Here is a 19356-nt window from a genome sequence, read left to right as displayed (position 1 = left end):
TAGAATAACAGCTGCAACATACTTTGCATGTGTGCATAAGAATAGCTATATGCTTCTAGGTGTTATATCGAAGCCAATGAGACATTATTTGGAACCTCAATGAAACAGATTTAAAAATATGTGAGCGGAAACACAGAAAGAACTGCTTTGAAAGAACTAGAAATAACTGCAAGCATACTTTACAAGTGAGAGGAAACATGCAATATGGATGCAGACAAACTCATGAAGACTGTACTATCATTCTTTATAACTAAGAGTAACAAAGATAAAATCATTTTATAGAAAAAAATGTTGTACATTAAACGTTAAGTTTATAATATGCATAGTTGATTGCTAAATTTAGGGGCTATGTGCGCTTTAGGCCTACAGACTGATTTACAACACGTGAATTCATTTATTTATCCTGAAAGAGGTGCTGAACTGGTGAATTGAGTTAAGCAGTAAAGATAAGAAAATCTCTGCTTTGTGATTGTCCCAGGGTTGAATTTAAAACCACTCGTGGAAACGAGTTAGAACCAAGAAAACTTCATGCAACTCCGTTAACTAATTTCCTTGAATCTTTGTGTGTATGTGTGTGTGTTTTAGCTTAGTTTTAATGTAATCCAGAATAGCCAATAAAATTCGTGTTTCATTTATAAAGAATCATTGTCTGGTGTCATATAATTTTAAAGTCAAACCTTGCCAAGATCACGTTACCTCTCTAGGAGCTTACAAATTATCATAATTGTATTGACCTGTGGCCAAGGAAAATACCCATAATCAGATGGTTAAGATACATGAACATTAACGGCTCGCTGGACGACCGTTGATTTAAAATGTAAACTATCAAATTGGAATTCAGTTTTAATCAGGTGGACCTCGAATTTTCAGATTCGAGTCCTTTTAAACCCTGAATGGATTAATAATAATTAATTCCCTTATAAGAATTAATGAGTTAAATTCCTTACATTACACAACAGGAGCTATTCCAATAGGGTCCTCACACCATCGGTGCTCGGGCCCTAATAAACCATTGAAGATACCAGTGACCAGAACAGCTTTTTAGACATGCTTTATTGAATTGCAAAAATATCATTTGTATTTAGATTAATTTGCTGGGTGGTTAATAAAGATTGATCAATAGTAATGAATAAGGTTATGATTGAGATGATCACTTCATTCCTTTGACGTTTCAGACTCCTTCACACAATGCCTGGAATGACAGTGAATGGACAGTTATTAGAAAAGCCTTAATATTAATACAATTCACTAGAAATGATACCTGTTAATGGAGGCCCGCACATTGTTGGTGTAGGACACATAACCATTCATCATCTAGAAAAGAGAGAGAGTGAGCGATGTTGTGTCAAAACATGGTCATTTTCAATTTTGGCAAAAGAAGAGATGCCACCCCTAAAATCAGCACTAGAGCCATGCAGGATCTGGTACACATGTAGGTCATACCTCTTTGGCGGTCCCACATGCGTCAAGTGGGAAGCTGAACACAACCTCAGTACTGCTAATGTTGGGTCTGCAAAGATGGTCATCTACATAAAGGTCATTTCCACTCAACCCGAGTGAGTTCAGGTAAGACCTCTGAATGGCAATGACCATTTTGTCTGAGGAACAATCCACATGACCTGCAGAGCAAAGAATTTCATTCCCTCAATGTAATTTTGTGCATTTAAATTATTTATTTAAATTTAGAAAACAAAGGTGTTGAAGGTTTTAATAATTACAGCTGTCTGTCTGAAAGTGATTATATTTTAAAATGATTTCACAAGGAATTACCTTCATCTGCAGTCAGAGAGCTTGTGAAAAGGGCCTTGAAACCATGGCTGACACCAGAGTAGTCGCTCCTGAAGACAACAGTCAAGTATCGTGAAGAAGAGTGAAACACCTGGGGTGTGGTGTCATTGAAGCAGACCTTTCCCAGCTGTGGATGACCAGTGGAAGAGCCGTCGTATACTGTGATGTAGTCACAGTCACAGCAGCGCTCCAATCTGAAAGAAACAGGCAGAATGGTACCTGATTCAGAAAAGATTAACTTTTTAAGCCACTCTAGAATTCAATGAGCCATTTGGAATTGGTTTTTAATGGTTCTGCATAAATAAACTGTAAAAAAATTCCTCAATAATCACACTACTCGTACAAATACAAAAAACTATTTTTAGTTATAATTGTATTAATTAAATTAAATTATATATTAAATAAACTATGGTATTAGATTAAATTATAAATTATAGTATAAAATTAAATTATTAAATTATAGTGTATATAAATGTGATGTTTTCATCAATTTAGCAAATAGCAAATATTATTCCACCAGCATTGCACCAGTCACCACTGATGTCTCACTTACTGCACATCAGCAAATGTCAGGAAGATCCTCTGTCCTTGCTGAGCAGAGAGATACCACACACAGTAAGCATTGTCGTGGTAATAGCTGGGGTAGTTTGGACTGGAAAACAGCCCAGAACCATACAGGTGTCCTCCACACTCGGGGTGAGAAACTGGAGATCACAATGCCCCAAAATGCATGAAATAACAAGAATAGTGTCCAGACATGTGGGAAAAGTGGAGAAAAAGGCCACAATTTTCCAATTTTACACAATGGATGCTATTGATCAATGGTGAAAATTTTATATTCTAGCACTTGCATGTGCTCACAAAAAAAGATGCCTTGCACATGTGTTTGGATAACCATATTTGTTAATTTGTCCAGTTGATATTTTATATTTAATAAACCTTTTATAGAATAAATAGTAAAAGGTGTAAACATTTTTAAACATACTTTTTAGTTATTTTTTATAAAACATACTGACAAAATTAAAGGGGTCATATGACGTTGCTAAAAAGAACATATTCATTTAATTAAAGGGGTCATATGATGCTTCTTAAAAGAACATTATTTTGTGTATTTGGTGTAATGCAATGTGTTTATACGGTTTAAGGTTCAAAAAACATTATTTTCCATATAATGTTAATTATTGTTTCTCCTCTATGCCCCGTTTTTCTGATACGCGTCGATTTTTACAAAGCTCATTGTTCTAAAAAAGCGAGGTGTGCTCTGATTGGCTAGCTATCCAGTGCGTTGTGATTGGCCGAATGCCTCAACCGTGTGACGGAAATGTTACGCCCCTTAGCATACTGTGATGCCGTCTCCCAGCAGGACGAGAGAAAACCAATAAAACCCATTACAAATGAGGCATTTGTTGCATCCAGTGGGGACATAATTACTGATTATAATGACTTATACTGTTTTTTTACACGTTGCGTTGCATCGCGCCGCATAAACATAAAACCATGTCTGCATTTGTGATCGGAGAAACAACAAACAACAAGCCTACTCTACACTGAGTACTTACAGGCTGTGAGTCAGAAGCGCCCGACTGTCCTTGCAAAGTTGGAACTGTCCAACTTTATAGAAACCGCCTTTGTGCCACAGACGCGTTGTAGGCTACTGGTTCAGGAAACAGTCCTCATCCTCCATAAAATGCGCAGCACACATCTGAATATTTGGGTTGAACTGTTCTGGAACAGTGCTGTAAATACAACTTAACCACTGATTTCTAGTTGTGTTCTCTTTTGGAAGGCCAAACAAAGTAGTTTCGCTTTCACAACGAAACACACAGCGACTCCACGACATGGCAGTGGCAGCAACAGCAAGAATTATCATCGATTATCACGATGTTACTTCTTATCAAGAAGTAACATCGTGACGTAGGTATGTGGGGGTGTGTTAGAATGAGCCGTTTTAGGTAGGAGTGGTTGACTCTTAACTTTTATAAAGAATATCTCTTTGGATTTGAGACTTTAGTCTTTGCAACTTTACAGATCTTCTTTATGCACCAAGAGCTTGTAACACTCCAAAGAGAAAGGAAAAATTGAAATCGCATCATATGACCCCTTTAATGTTTCTTTACATGTTTTCATAAGTAAATTATTATACAATTCAAATGTATTTTTTACGCTTTTGACTCAAAAACCCAGCTCATATAAGTGATTTATGTGGGAATAGTTTACAATGGTCACTGTACGTTTCCTGCTACAGATTCAGCTGTGATATTACATCACCACTGAATAATAGTGCAGGAAACTGACAATGTACAGTATTTTAGTTTCATTCTCATCAGTGGAAGAATACAGTATTTAAAAAAATTTAACTCTGAATATCTAATTTCCCAGCCATAATTTACAAAGAATGAATAGCAAGTTGCCATAGCAAACGAGGAAAGATTGAAATTCATAGTATAGATCAAGTTCTGTTCATGTTTTTAAACACATACCTACAAAGACCCAGTTTGCGTGAAATCCTCTATGTGTTACACTACTGTCACTGTAGAAAAGCACAGTCAGATCATTGCTGCTGGATTTGAAAGACTGGTTCCTGTACTCCTGTATTTCTCCCAGTAAGGGGTGGAGGGTAGAAGGACCATCGTATACTTTGATGTAATCACAACATGTTTCCAAACTATTAAGCACAGAGCAGAGAGAAACTATATTATCTACATTAATATTATGTAGCAATGATGTCTTGGAAAAGGGAAATCGGAAAGTTTCACTAGAGAGTCTCAGTTACAAAATTAGAAAATTCAAATAGTGCCCTACGCAACATCGGTGAAGGTCAGTGACACTGTCATGTTCCCTGTGCTATGAATGGTCCATCTGCAATATGAGTTATCAGGGTAGTTATTAGGGTACCGAGGACTGGACAAGTCACCCATCCAGTCTGTCATATAGCCACCACATGATTCTGCACATAGAGATGAAAGATGGAAAACAGAATAAAAAGCCAGTCACAAGTGTAATTATGAGAGAACAACTAGATAATTTGGCATAGCACAGTGGGAGAGTTTGAAATTCATAATATCACAGTTCTATATATCTCTTTCAAACACATACCTACAAAGAGCCAGGTTGCATGAAATCCTTTACGTGTTATACTGTGATCACTGTAGAAAAACACAGTCAGATCATTGTTGCTGGATTTGAAAGACTGGTTCCTGTACTCCTGTATTTCTCCGAGAAATGGGTGGAGGGTAGAAGGACCATCATATACTTTGATGTAATCACAGCATGTTTCCAAACTTGAAAGCAGAAAGCAGAAAGATTTGCAAATGTATGCTTTTTCAATCATATATTTCATCCAAGAATATTTAAATACATTATTTACAAAATACTTCACAAAACGTTTTAGCAATTTTTACTTGCTTGAATGTAACAATTTCAGTATTCTGTTTTATTCAGTAAATCAAAATAATTTCCTTTGACTGTGTAAATGATCTAGAGACAAAAAAGCATAATGAAAGTGTCCTACTCGACATCGGTGAAGATCAATGACACAGTTGCGTTCCCTGTGCTATGAATGGTCCAGGTGCATTGTGCATTATTAGGGTAGTTATTAGGGTACCAGGGACTGAATAATTCACCCCTCCAATCTGTCATATAGCCACCACATGGTTCTTCACATAAACATGGAAAATGAGAATAAAAATACTTAAAAACATCAGATAATCAGTGAATTAAAGTATTCCAATCTCTCTAGCATAATAAAAATAATCTATTTTTAAAATTAATTGTCCAATTAAAGATGATGAAAGGCTCAATTTGCTTAATTCTATTTGTATTGGATTTGTTCATGTTTTAAAATAATTTAATATTAGCTATTAGCAGAGTTAATAATATTCTCAGAGGAATGTGAAGACAGAATAACTACGGTATATGTTTTTAGTACTCTGGTTCAGTTTAGATTGATGAAATGTTTTTTTTTTTTTTAAATGATTACAGAGTCAGTTGCGAGAGCAATTGTTTTGTACACTGTAATAGATTTAACATAATAAACAGTTATCAAAAGATTTTAAAATGCTTTCTTCTCAAATAACATTCTATGTCCTTGTCTTTGTTTATGTGGTGAAAGGCTGTGTAATGAGTGATATGACTGTACATTATGCCTTTAATGTCAATCTTGTCTGAATTTCCTCTAGGTTCAAAGTTATTTGTTAGAAACAGTTTTTCTTTGCAAAAACTTTTCATTTAAATAGCTAATAAAATATTTCAGCTCACATCGGTATTTTCTGTCTGATTAATTACTTATGTGGCAAGTAACCTTGTAATAAGTGAAATCATGTAAAACAAACAAACAAAAAACCCTTTCAGACTCTAAGCAGCACATTACATTACCTGATGAATTGGTCTCTGGTGTGATTGTTGTATAGGTGGTGTTGATGTTCCCAACATCTGAAGTAAAAAATATAATGAATAATTATTAATAAAAAGACACCCAAATGTAGATGTATGAAGGTCACATGTAAATATGATTACCTGCACAGTATGCCAAATAACAGATACTTGGCCTAACAAATTCATAGACATAATAATTGCCTGGACAGGCTTTCACTCTAATGGGAGTAGTACTGTAATAGCAGCAGTTATTGTGCCAGTGACCACAGACACCTCGGGTGACCACTCCATCCTCGACTTCTGGGTGTCCTCCGTTTAACCACAGTGGGGCATGAGTGCCACATTTGTACTTATCAATACATGTGTCTGGCATCTGGACACTCTGGCCATGAATGAAGAGACGATACCAGCCAGACCAATTCACATTCTGGTCACACATTAAGACCGAGTCATTCTGATAGTCAGTGGCTCTCCAAGGATCGTCCAGTACAGTGTAGCTGTAGCAGGGGTCATCTGAGGAAGCCTCTGTGTAATCATTCAAATAATCATTGAAAAAGAAAATGAAAGTGTTGCTGAACTAGTGTTGCAAGTGTATTCACAATCAGACACATTATAATCAGTATGCGTATTTAGTCTCAGGTATTACATACTACTCTACTGTGGATTGAAACGTTTGAAATCATATAATTTTAATGAAAGTGGAGGATGTCTTTACAGGTGGGAATGGGAATTGTAAAGTATTCAGAGATTCTGTCTGGTTTCACTTAACAATTCTAGTTTTAAAATGGTTCTTTTAAAGAAGAAATGTTTGTTTAAAAAAAGGAAAAGAAAGAAAAAAGAAACTTCACTGACAATTTATGAATTAATTTTGATAAGTACATTTAAATCAGTTCTTGCAAAAGGTGTAAATTCACAGACGTTTTAATGACTTACTTTTACAAAATACTCCAGACAAAATTGATGTTTCTTTACATGTTGTCATATGAATATCCAATTAGCAACTACACTAATTTAAGTAATTACATTAAGTAATACATAACAGTAAATTGTATGTTATACTCTATGTTGTGTATGTTGTATCTACTAAAAATAGCCATCTCATAAAAGTTATTCGTCAAAATCGTTTGTACTGAAGTGATAGTGCTGTGTGATTTAGATTTTTTTTTTTTAAGTGTGTCTCAGAAGAATCATTACTTTGAAATCAGATTGCGCTGGTCTTGCTGTATGTTTCTGATTCACTAAAAGTACATCTGCTTGGGAATCAGACTACAATGGTCACTGTACGTTTCCTGCTGCAGAATCAGCTGTGATATTACATCACCACTGAATAATAGTGCAGGAAACTGACAATGTACAGTATTTTAGTTCAATCCTTATTGGTGGAAGAATATGGCATTTTTAGAAAAGGAACTCTGAATATCTTGTTTCCCAACCATAATTTACAAAGAATGAATAGCAAGTTGCCATAGCAAACTAGGAAAGATTGAAATTCATAGTATAGATCAAGTTCTGTTCATGCTTTTAAACACGTACCTACAAAGACCCAGTTTGCGTGAAATCCTCTATGTGTTACACTACTGTCACTGTAGAAAAGCACAGTCAGATCATTGCTGCTGGATTTGAAAGACTGGTTCCTGTACTCCTGTATTTCTCCCAGTAAGGGGTGGAGGGTAGAAGGACCATCGTATACTTTGATGTAATCACAGCATGTTTCCAAACTATTAAGCACAGAGCAGAGAGAAACCATATTGTCCACATTAATATTATGTAGCAATGATTTCTTGAAAAAAAAAAATCTGAAAGTTTCACTAAAAAGTCTCAGTTACAAAATTAGAAAATTCAAATAGTGCCCTACGCAACATCGGTGAAGGTCAGTGACACTGTCATGTTCCCTGTGCTATGAATGGTCCATCTGCAATATGAGTTATCAGGGTAGTTATTAGGGTACCGGGGACTAGACAAGTCACCCATCCAGTCTGTCATATAGCCACCACATGATTCTGCAGATAGAGATGGAAGATGGAAAACAGAATAAAAAGTCAGTCACAAGTGTAATTATGAGAGAACAACTAGAAATTTGGCATAGCACAGTGGGAGAGTTTGAAATTCATAATATCGCAGATCAAGTTCTGTACATCTCTTTCAAACACATACCTACAAATAGCCAGGTTGCATGAAATCCTTTACGTGTTATACTGCGATCACTGTAGAAAAACACAGTCAGATCATTGCTGCTGGATTTGAAAGACTGGTTCCTGTACTCCTGTATTTCTCCCAGAAATGGGTGGAGGGTAGAAGGACCATCATATACTTTGATGTAATCACAGCATGTTTCCAAACTAGAAAGCAGGAAGATGTGCAAATGTATGCTTTTTCAATCATATATTTCATCCAAAAATATTTAAATACATACATTATTTACAAAATACTTCACAAAAAGTTTTAGCAATTTGTTCTTCCTTGAATGTAACAATTTTTAGTATTCTGTTTTATTCAGTAAATTAAAATAATTTCCTTTGTGTAAATGATCTAGAGACAAAAAAGCATAATGAAACTGTCCTACTCGACATCGGTGAAGATCAATGACACAGTTGCGTTCCCTGTGCTATGAATGGTCCAGGTGCATTGTGCATTATTAGGGTAGTTATTAGGGTACCAGGGACTGAATAATTCACCCCTCCAATCTGTCATATAGCCACCACATGGTTCTTCACATAAACATGGAAAATGAGAATAAAACTACTTAAAAACATCAGATAATCAGTGAATTAACGTATTCCAATCTCTCTAGCATAATAAAATAATCTTATTTTGAATATTAATTGTCCAATCAAAAATTATAAAATGCTCAATTTCCTTAATCCTCTTTTTGTAGCAAACAGGAATGCAATAACACCATTTTTTCCCCCTCCATTGCCAGCTAATAATATTCTCTGATGAGTCTGAAGACTGAATAACTACAGTATATGTTTTTAGTACTCTGGTTTAATGCTCCTCCCAGACAGACAGGCAGATGTACGGATGGATAGATAGACAGATACTGTAGAAAGACAGATACATACCTGAAAAACCTTCAGTGAAATGCAGCCAGCTATCTATAAAAACAAAATAAATACATCATGCAAACTGATGTTTCGACATTATATAAAAGTATGCATCATTTGTAAGTCGCTTTGGATAAAAGTGTCTGCTAAATGACTAAATGTAAATGTAATTAAAACAGCCATGTTTTACACTATATAATGTTAAATTATATTTACCTGTTGTCCATGACCCAATGGTTTTTGCTGTAATATGAAATAAAGACATAACATTTAATATAACATAATGCTTGTCTTTCTGTACAGTATGTACAATAAATGTTTAATTTATGCACATATGATGCTCAAGCTAGCAGCTGTTTTTCATATATTGGACAATCAGTACCATATACAATCTTCAGTGAATAATAATCTTACCTTGAAAGGCAGTTAGAAGCAGACAGAAAAGGAGAGTCAGAGCTTCCATCTTTCTCTTCTGATCAATTTTTTCTTTCAACCATCATTTATACACTCAAAACCACAAGGAGGATTTCCTTATTACACATTAATATCCTGGTGCCTTTGATGGAAACATCAGTAGAGCAGCATAATCATGGAAAAGACACAGCTGAATACTAAGCAACTTTTATTACTCTATATTGATTTATAGATATTTCGGTTGACACAAAGTTTGAGATTATGGAGTGATTATGTTAAAGATGTTAAAGATTAGTTAAAGACTATTGAAAGAGAACTGAACTGAGCTGGACAATGACATCACTGAATTAATGATGAACTGCCTTTAACTGAAAAATTGACTTACTATTGTCCTCTTTTTAGAGCTGATTTATAGCAGAATTGAATTTTGTTTTCATTATTGCCACACCATTTTCCTGTTTACCACTGTAAAGCTGCTATGACAAAATCTGTATTGTATGAAGTTCTATATAAATAAAGGTGACTTGACTTAACTTGACACACAACCTACAATATATTTTAGCCTACACATAATTTTGTAATTTTCAGGTCTTCAAGGAAGAGAAGATGAAGATATTTGTGGCAACCTTTTAATCAAAATAAACACAACAATCCAGAAAGCACAAGAGCAATAAAGAGCAGCATAACAGCTTACATTAACACAAGACAATACCAAACAATGAACAGAAATGAACTCAGGGCTTAAATACACAGGGAACAATGAAGAGGTGCAACAGAACATAATCTGTAACCATACAAACAAATGAGTGGTGGGAAAATGGGAACAAAGGAAACGATGTCAAACTAAACACAGGAACAAGGAACTAAAAACACACTAGAACCATGGCTTTATTATGGGGTCTGTTCCCCCTTAATGGAAATCACGTTCTGGGGTCTAGTGCCTTGTGCTTGTGTCCGGTAGGCCCGTGCATTAATCCAACACTGACTAAAACTAAACCAAAATAGATCATACATGTGACAAATGTACACATACTTTCAGTTTTTACCATTACCTTACAAAAAACATGTACAGTTTTACAAAAATATGAAATTCATTTATGAAACAAAAGAAAGTAATAAGACTGCAATGTTACACAAGCAACATGAAAGTATAGCACCAAAATAAGGACAGCATTTTAGAATAAGTAGAGGACATAAGGGCTAAATTTCAAAATATATTTCTAATTATAAAAAACAAAAATGTGTTTTAAAAAGCGAAGCACTGCCACAGCTCTATTTGAGTTGAATTAAATTTATTTTATAATGGCGTCATTATATTATACGTTGATAAGAGTCCTACAGTCTCTTATCACACTACTATCATGAACTTTGAGTCAACAGATATAAAATACATACTGCATCCAGCTGTGTCATTTTCGCAATTAGCCTGTGTAGTTTCAGGATCTAGGATATTGATCTGTCATAATGATACCCTCTTCTAATTAGTAGTGAGGCCACGTAAGGGCCAGGGTGACACTGGGCCACCCAAAAAAGTATAAATGTATAAGTTTAGTTAGTTAGTAGTTAGTTAGTTAGTAACTTTATTTATCCCCTTGGGGAAATTTTGTTTCAGTGTCTTGTTTCAACATGCGCTTCTCACAAAAGACAATACAACATAAATTTCACAGTAGGACAATACTGTCAGGATTCTTGACTGTTTGTGTGTTTTGCTCCCCGTGACCCAGTTTCTCCCTCTTGTTGATTGTGTTAATTTAATTCCAGTTGTGTCTCCTTAGTCCCCTCGATTAGTCCCTCGTTATCCTGTGTTTATAAGCCCCAGTCCGTTCAGTTAGTGTTTGTCGGGTCTACAAGTTATGTTCGTGTGTCATTCCTCGTTCCTGTTGTGGATTTTCCCCTGTGTTTGTTCATTAAAAGACTGTTTAATGCCTCTCCACGTCTCCTGCGTTCCTTCTGGCAGCGAATCGGGACAGAAGACCCGACCAAAACAGTTAACTCCGTGTCTACCCTCCGTTTTTGTTTTCAGTTTTTTTACCCAGTGTTTTTTGTTTCCGTTGTTCCATGGATTCCCTCGCCATCAAGTTCACCGCCCTAGCCCGCAAGGACCTCTCCCTCTTGGAGTATGCGGTTGAGTTCAGCCAACTCGCCGTTTTAACGGCGTTTGACGACGGTGCGCTGAACTCACTGTTCTGGATCGGGGCAAACTACTACCGCCCCGTCGACCTCCCAGACACCACTGGACTATGCTGGAGGGAAGCAATTATCCGGTGTCTGGAGAGCATTTATCCCCGATCCGGAACACGGCCAGACCCAGTGCCCAGCCCACCATCTCCCCGCTGCACGGAGCGAGAGCCCGAGCCCGCCGCTGACAGAGAGCCAAAGCCCATCACGATCGACGAGCCATCACTCAAGAGAGCGAAAGAGCTGAGGATTGCCACGGAGCCAGAGCCTCACGGATCGTCAGACCAGGTGCGAGAGCCAACTACAATGACCGCCGCGAGGGAGAGGAGCTCTGCCCCCTACGCCGTGGCTGAGGGTGAGCTATTTTTGGATCATGGGCTGTGTGACTCCGAAGGAGAGAGGGCTCCTGTTCCAGTGTTAAGCCCAGAGAGGGCTCCCGTTCCTGAGTTAAGCCCAGAGAGGGCTCCCGTTCCTGAGTTAAGCCCATCCCCCGCTGTCGTCTGCAGCCTCTCTGCTCGCCCTCAGCCCACCATCTATATGGTGCGAGCGCCGCGGGACTGCCATCATCCAGCGTCGCCGTGGCCGGAGTATCCCTTGACTCCGCCTCCAGCCTCTAACGCTATCCTGTGTTTATAAGCCCCAGTCCGTTCAGTTAGTGTTTGTCGGGTCTACAAGTTATGTCCATGTGTCATTCCACGTTCCTGTTGTGGATTTTCCCCTGTGTTTGTTCTTTAAGGGTGTACTCACACTAGGCATTTTGAAGCTCAGCACACGGGAAATATTTTATAAGTTTTTGTGTGTATAACTGACTTCACACAAAAATTGATATAATCTGAAACTACAATTGTATGAGTATCCAGATCTAGACAGTCAAAAGTTTTTCACAAAGTACACTCAAAACAACCCTGAAGGCACATAATACTCTCTTCATTCCAAATCTTAACAGTCTTTACCTGAGGTTTCTCCCTTTCAAGAAGTCTTTGATATTTAGGTTGAAGATTAACAATGTTATGATCAGATCCTCCCAGTGGTGGCAGCGTGGAGGCGGAAAAAGCATCTTTAACGTTGCCATAACACTTGTCCAGTATCTTATTTTTCCTAGTGCAAACGTCCACATACTGATAATAAGTCCTCAAACAGTTTTTTAAAGAACAGTTATTAAAATCTCCTAAAACAAATTTCGGAGCATCTGGAGACAAAGAAATCCAGTCTTTGTGCAAGTTGATATAACACATCCGAGATTTTAGCTGAGTTTGCACCTGAGGTTTCTCCTTTCCAAAAGTCTTTGATATTTAGGTCGAAGATTAACAACGTTATGATCAGATCCTCCCAGTGGTGGCAGTGTGGAGGCTGAAAAAGCATCTTTAACGTTGCCGTAACACTTGTCCAGTATCTTATTTTTCCTAGTGCAAATGTTCACATACTGATAATAAGTCCTCAAACTGTTTTTTAAAGAACAGTTATTAAAATCTCCTAAAACAAATTTCGGAGCATCTGGAGACAAAGAAATCCAGTCTTTGTGCAAGTTGATATAACACATCCGAGATTTTAGCTGAGTTTGCTTGAGGATGTATATAAACCACGGTAAAAAACAACTGTGTAAACTCCCGAGAAAGGTAAAAAGGTCGTAGTGAAACACTCAATAGTTCAATATCAGGAGTACAGAGAGATTTGCTCACCACCACTGATCTGCACCAGTTTTCCTTAATAAGCAGGCACACTCCACCACCACGTGACTTTGCTGTGATATCAGTTTCGATCCATTCGAAATACTGTGAAGCCATTTGGTTCAACCTCACTTGACGGAACGTTCTCGACACTTTAGAAGATTAATGCTTAAAGGTCACATATTTTACACCTTTCTGGAGTTTTATTTTAAGTCTTGATGTCCTTAAGAATATATATTTGCGGTATAAGTACCAAAAACCATCTCAATATATTTTTAAAGCTCCTCTCTCAGGAGGAAGAAGACACAAGTCTCTTGAAGACACTTGTACAAATGCGGATGGGTGACATGAATGGAAATGATTCCAGATTGGCGACATGTTTGAGCCGAACTCAGACAGGTTGACGTGGTTGTCACGGCGACCGTCACAGCCCTACTGTGCAATGATGTAGTTTCCTGACATCCAGACTGAACAGCGCTTTCTCAACATGTTTCCATGTTGTTGTTGATCAGCAATGGCATGGACGCGATGTTGTCTGGGGTTTGGCAAAAGGAGAGTGGTGGTGACTGAAGGCGATGACTGAGTAGTTCTGACACCTTTTTACGGAAGTCACAACGGTTCGTAAAAAATCACAGCTACTTTATGCAGGCTGTGTGCATTTGACTGTGGATTGACTGTTTTGAAACTTATATGGTAGTTACATAGCACCTAGACCTCAGTTATCATGAAAAAAGCCAGGAAATTTCAGTTTTGACAACATGGAACCTTTAAAATCCAAACAATAAGTCCGGTAATCCACTGATATAACTCCATAGTTGCGAAGCGTAGGCCCTCTCCACTTCTACAGACGATTTAAAAATATATTTTAAAAAACCAACATACTACAAACACAAAACAAACACAATAAACGCCGCATGTGAAACATACTGCAGGTCGCCACAGAGCAGCGCACCGGAGAGTTTAAAAGTATAATAACTCTAATTAGTATAAATGCATCTTTAAGTTTGATGTTGTAACCCTAATTCTTATTGTTAATTCAAAAACCCACATTGATATAGGCTTATTATGATAACACCATTGGATGGAGGCACAGAATAGAGGTCCTAGAGGATCTGGCCTTGGCACTGGTGTCCATGATAAATAAATGGAAATCCCTTAAGTTCTTAGAAATGCACTCTCTGTATTCATGTAGGTGTCCTATGGTTATGAACCTTTGATATTGGTTATCTTTTATATTGATTTTATTTTTAAGAATTTTGTTCTTATATCAGGACAGTTGTTTCACCCTGACAACATTTTTTTTTTACTTTATTTTGGTCATACTTTAGTTTGGGGACCAATTCTCACTATTAACTAACTATTAACTACGTTTAGGTAAACTAAGTTTGGGTATTCGATAGGATTAAGGGATCTGAAATATTGTCATCCAGAATAAGGCATTAATATGTTCTTTATAAGTATTAATATAAAGGCAGTATGCTAGTAATATGCATGCTAACAAGCAACAAGTTAGAATAATGTAGTGAGAATTGGTTACTAAACCAAAAATATCAAAATTAATTTTAATATAGAAATTAATAACATCCAAACCTGCTAAAACATTTAAATGTAACAGTAAACAAGTTTTGAGCAAGAAATGCCATGTTTGTCATTGTCTTTTGTACCCTGCATTATCTTTCTTCATTTCAGACAGGCAACATAAACACAATGAATGGAATGCAAGAGAATATAAACACCTGCAAACATGAGAACTGCTGTTTAGAAATGCTTTATTGAATTGCAGAAATACAATTTGTGTTTCGGTTCATTTGCTGGGTGGTTAATAAAGATAATAGTAATGATAAAGCTGATGATCAAGTAGATGATTTATTCATTCCTTCCATTCCAGTTCATTCCTTTGACTTCTCTGAATCCTTCACACCATGCCTTTGTCCTTGACAGATACAGAAATTAATGGACAGACATTAGGAAAATCTCAGTATTAATACATCAAACACTGACAGGTAAATTCATTAGAAATGATAGCCGTTAATGGCCTCTGACCTTTGAGTTTGATTGGTCCCAGCGTCACAGTATTGGTGTGGTAGGTGCTGTCAAGGGATCTCTTGCGACGGAAGCGGCAGCCTTGCCGGCAGCGAGAGTTGTAATCGTTATTGGGGCAGATGATCACCTTACACTGCAGGTACACATAGGCGTGAGTCCGGAGGAACTTGAAAGCCTGGAATCTGAACCGAGCGTAGTAGTGATGACCGCTGGTGTAGGAATAATATGTGTTGTCTCTGTGACATCTACAAAAGACAAAAGAAGAGAAATACAATTTGGATACAGTTTGATATACTGTACAGTCAAACTCTTAGTGCAAATGAGTAGAAGAACATATTAAGACTAGGAACAACAGAATTCTGACTGAAATACTGTCCTAGATCCCAACTGATTCCACTGTTACATATGATATGATGATGGAGGGAGTCACATTTAAGAATGAAAAGGTCTCACCCATTACGGAGCAGGTCATAGGAGCGATCTTTGAAGTCATTGGGATTTGGAGATGCTACACATGTGTCCAGGAAGAGATCCAGACTGTTGTCATGCCTGTTTAGCTCGACCTGAACGTACAGAAACTGATTCAGGTTCACCTCATATGGAGAGTCGTAAATTTGATAGTAGAAACTGCTGGAGGTGTAGAAGGCTATGCTGGCATTGAAGCGGCCCATTCCTGTGATGTTGGCATTGATGTTCTCCCTGGCCTTGTAGAATATCTGCACCATGGTGTCCGGCTCCATTCGACAGCCCACGTGTAGCAGGAACTGTGACTGACGAGTGATTTCACCCGACTGAGACTGAGAGGCCCGCACATTGTTGGTGTATGACACATAACCATTCATCATCTAAAGGGAAAGAGAGACAGAGGGTGGGTGATGTTGTGTGGTAAACATGATAATTTTCAGTTTTGGCAAAATAAAACAGAGATACCACCCCTTATATCAGCACTGAAACCATACTGGATCTGGCACATGTGTAGGTCATACCTCTTTGGCGGTCCCACATGCGTCAAGTGGGAATCTGAACACAACCTCAGTACTGCTAATGGAGGGTCTGCAAAGATGGTCATCTACATAAAGGTCATTTGCACTCAACCCGAGTGAGTTCAGGTAAGACCTTTGAATGACAATGACCATGTTGTCTGTGGAACAATCCACACGACCTGCAGAGCAAAGAATTTCATCTCCTCAGTGTAATTTTGTAAAGCATTTAAAGTATGTATTTAAAGCTGCTGTCCGTAAGTTTTGCCTCTATGTCACTATCTCAGTTTGAAACCTGCAATTGTAGTTATTTGTGGAATTATCTTCTTTACTTGGGTTGTGCATTGGCACAGCTCCTCAGTGCAGATGAATCTAATGTTTTGATGTGTGGCTGTCAGTCACCACACCGGTGTGGATACAGTACTTAGGAATCACAGATTCTACGTTTTGGAAGTATGACCCAAATAAGAAGTTTCACGGGATATTTTCATCTGAACAAGTAAGTAACATGTCTGCCACTTTTGTTCTGACCAACTGTGGGAAAAAAAGCATTACAATAAATCGTGCTACCAATGGTGATTAAATCTAACGATCACTTAGCTCATGTCACATCAAACCGTGCATATCATTGTTATTGTTATACTTTGTTCTCAAATTGTTAATATTAACATCAGCATTACGTGACAACACGTACATAGTGTATTAGCGTTATCTGTAAATATCAATTTCTGTACAGTCTAATCTCTAATTGTCATACCATTCGAATTTCATATAAAGAAATTGTTCTTTTAACCCAAAAAGCAAATTAATGTTCCTTAGAACTGGTTCTCTTTGAAATACAAATCTTGTGTAATCCCACATATCTGGGATGCACATTTAAAACTGGAATATAATCTAATTTCAGTCATTTACATGTGTTTCATTAACACATAATCCTTTTTGGATTACAATCTGCCATCAAAATGTAAAGTTTAATTATTCCAGCTGCTGTGAGAAAAGGCTATAAATGATCCGCCACCTAAAGCATCCTCACATGCAATATAGCCTACTGCCGGCGCTCATTCTTTATATTTACTGACATGACGTAATGGCGCAAAGACGAATGGCGGCATGCTTGTATTTGCCGCAAAAACCTACCACTGGCTACCAGTGCCACTCAAATTAGAAAACATTACAAGCTTACCATTGTGAATCGGGCTAAGGTAAGGAGACAGTTTTGAACACTGGCTGGTTATGTACTTGCACAAAAATTGATTTCAGATCATTTTTAGCCAAAAAAAGTTACGGACTGCATTTAATTTTGTGAAGAGAAAACTCCAATATGGTCAAAGGAAGGATGGAATACATGTGACAGCTATGCTTCATAGAACATATCATTTTTTTTTAAAGGGCGTTACCTTGATCTTCAGTGAGAGAGCTTGTGAAAAGGGCCTTGAAACCATGGCTGACACCAGAGTAGTCGCTCCTGAAGACAACAGTCAAGTATCGTGAAGAAGAGTGAAACACCTGGGGTGTGGTGTCATTGAAGCAGACCTTTCCCAGCTGTGGATGACCAGTGGAAGAGCCGTCGTATACTGTGATGTAGTCACAGTCACAGCAGCGCTCCAATCTGAAAGAAACAGGCAGAATGGTACCTGATTCAGAAAAGATTAACTTTTTAAGCCACTCTAGAATTCAATGAGCCATTTGGAATTGGTTTTTAATGGTACTGCATAAATAAACTGTAAAAAAAAATTCCTCAATAATCACACTACTCGTACAAATACAAAAAAACTATTTTTTAGTAATAATTGTATTAATTACATTAAATTTTATATTAAATAAACTATGGTATTAAATTATAAATTATAGTGTATATAAATGTGATGTTTTCATCAACTTAGCAAATAGCAAATATTATTCCACCAGCATTGCACCAGTCACCACTGATGTCTCACTTACTGCACATCAGCAAATGTCAGGAATATCCTCTGTTCTTGCTGAGCAGAGAGATACCACACACAGTAGGCATTGTCATGGTAATAGCTGGGGTAGTTTGGACTGGAAAACAGCCCAGAACCATACAGGTGTCCTCCACACTCAGGGTGTGTCTCTAAAGAAAGATATGTGTTCAATCTTACACTTACAAACAAGTGTCATCAGAATGAGATACAAATGTTGTGTGAATTCAGCCTCAGGCATTACAAAAAACCTAGTGACAGCAGTACCTGTTGTTGTGTATGATGGGCAATACCCTGAATAAAGAGAAGGACATAAAACTGGATGAGTATGAACCAGAAGGATCATGTTTAAGTCTTTTAATAAATAATAATTTACAAACAAATGAAGCCCTTGGTCGCAGTACGCTTTCACTGTATGGAAAATGGCAGTGTGCACGTTCTTCAAAACATAATTTGTACATTTATGCATCACACATTATACTGTACATAATCTAGTACAGTTTATGTTAGACTGGTTAAGGGCTGTTTCACCTGTTTTTGAGAAACTTACAGTGAAAGTCATAGCAACAGTTGCCATAGAACTGACAGCCGTAGTTGCATGAGCAGCTGCCGAAATGGTATCCACAGTAATACATGCAGGAGGGACCTGCTATAGTAGAGAGAGAAACAGATTTTATGTTCATAATGTCATCAATAGGTTTGTGATATATATGCTATTGTGTTAAATATCTGTGTGTATATTTTGCTAGAAAAGCCACTCTGGACTCATTACTGCCTTTAAAGAACTTTTTGCACATTTAACTTATCAATTTCATGTCATTAATCTCATCAGTGTCACTCAAATTAAAAGCAGCAGCACCTGTTGTTTCTGTTTCTGTTGTTTCATCCCAGGTCACTGGAGTTTCACTTGTCGATGAGCAGTAGTCTG

At 37.4% G+C, this 19356-nt stretch overlaps 2 protein-coding genes across 2 annotated transcripts in view; both read right to left on the bottom strand.

Moving 5' to 3' along the window:
• The window catches only part of LOC107663268 (deleted in malignant brain tumors 1 protein), a 25102-nt gene extending 15433 nt beyond the window's left edge, over positions 1 to 9669 (bottom strand). The window contains exons 1-14 of the mRNA XM_016453448.1: positions 9621 to 9669; positions 9423 to 9449; positions 9225 to 9257; positions 8726 to 8870; positions 7696 to 7880; positions 6304 to 6687; positions 6158 to 6219; positions 5300 to 5478; positions 4885 to 5069; positions 4591 to 4735; positions 4269 to 4453; positions 2342 to 2492; positions 1771 to 1982; positions 1444 to 1619 (exon numbers count right to left, since the gene is read on the bottom strand). Of these exons, the coding sequence (XP_016308934.1) occupies positions 1444 to 1619; positions 1771 to 1982; positions 2342 to 2492; positions 4269 to 4453; positions 4591 to 4735; positions 4885 to 5069; positions 5300 to 5478; positions 6158 to 6219; positions 6304 to 6687; positions 7696 to 7880; positions 8726 to 8870; positions 9225 to 9257; positions 9423 to 9449; positions 9621 to 9669 (2118 nt within the window). The remainder of the gene's footprint in view (positions 1 to 1443; positions 1620 to 1770; positions 1983 to 2341; positions 2493 to 4268; positions 4454 to 4590; positions 4736 to 4884; positions 5070 to 5299; positions 5479 to 6157; positions 6220 to 6303; positions 6688 to 7695; positions 7881 to 8725; positions 8871 to 9224; positions 9258 to 9422; positions 9450 to 9620) is intronic.
• A 5555-nt stretch (positions 9670 to 15224) lies between these two features.
• LOC107663267 (CUB and zona pellucida-like domain-containing protein 1) overlaps positions 15225 to 19356 on the bottom strand; it is a 7377-nt gene continuing 3245 nt past the window's right edge. Inside the window, exons 8-16 of the mRNA XM_016453447.1 lie at positions 19288 to 19353; positions 18979 to 19077; positions 18696 to 18722; positions 18430 to 18580; positions 17886 to 18097; positions 16495 to 16649; positions 15962 to 16353; positions 15509 to 15753; positions 15225 to 15398 (exon numbers count right to left, since the gene is read on the bottom strand). Of these exons, the coding sequence (XP_016308933.1) occupies positions 15355 to 15398; positions 15509 to 15753; positions 15962 to 16353; positions 16495 to 16649; positions 17886 to 18097; positions 18430 to 18580; positions 18696 to 18722; positions 18979 to 19077; positions 19288 to 19353 (1391 nt within the window). The 3' untranslated portion in view covers positions 15225 to 15354. The remainder of the gene's footprint in view (positions 15399 to 15508; positions 15754 to 15961; positions 16354 to 16494; positions 16650 to 17885; positions 18098 to 18429; positions 18581 to 18695; positions 18723 to 18978; positions 19078 to 19287; positions 19354 to 19356) is intronic.

Source organism: Sinocyclocheilus anshuiensis, unplaced genomic scaffold (assembly GCF_001515605.1).
Source record: "Sinocyclocheilus anshuiensis isolate Anshui unplaced genomic scaffold, SAMN03320099.WGS_v1.1 scaffold1719, whole genome shotgun sequence".
Taxonomy (NCBI): Eukaryota; Metazoa; Chordata; class Actinopteri; order Cypriniformes; family Cyprinidae; genus Sinocyclocheilus; species Sinocyclocheilus anshuiensis.
This window is presented reverse-complemented; position numbering and strand designations above follow the sequence as displayed.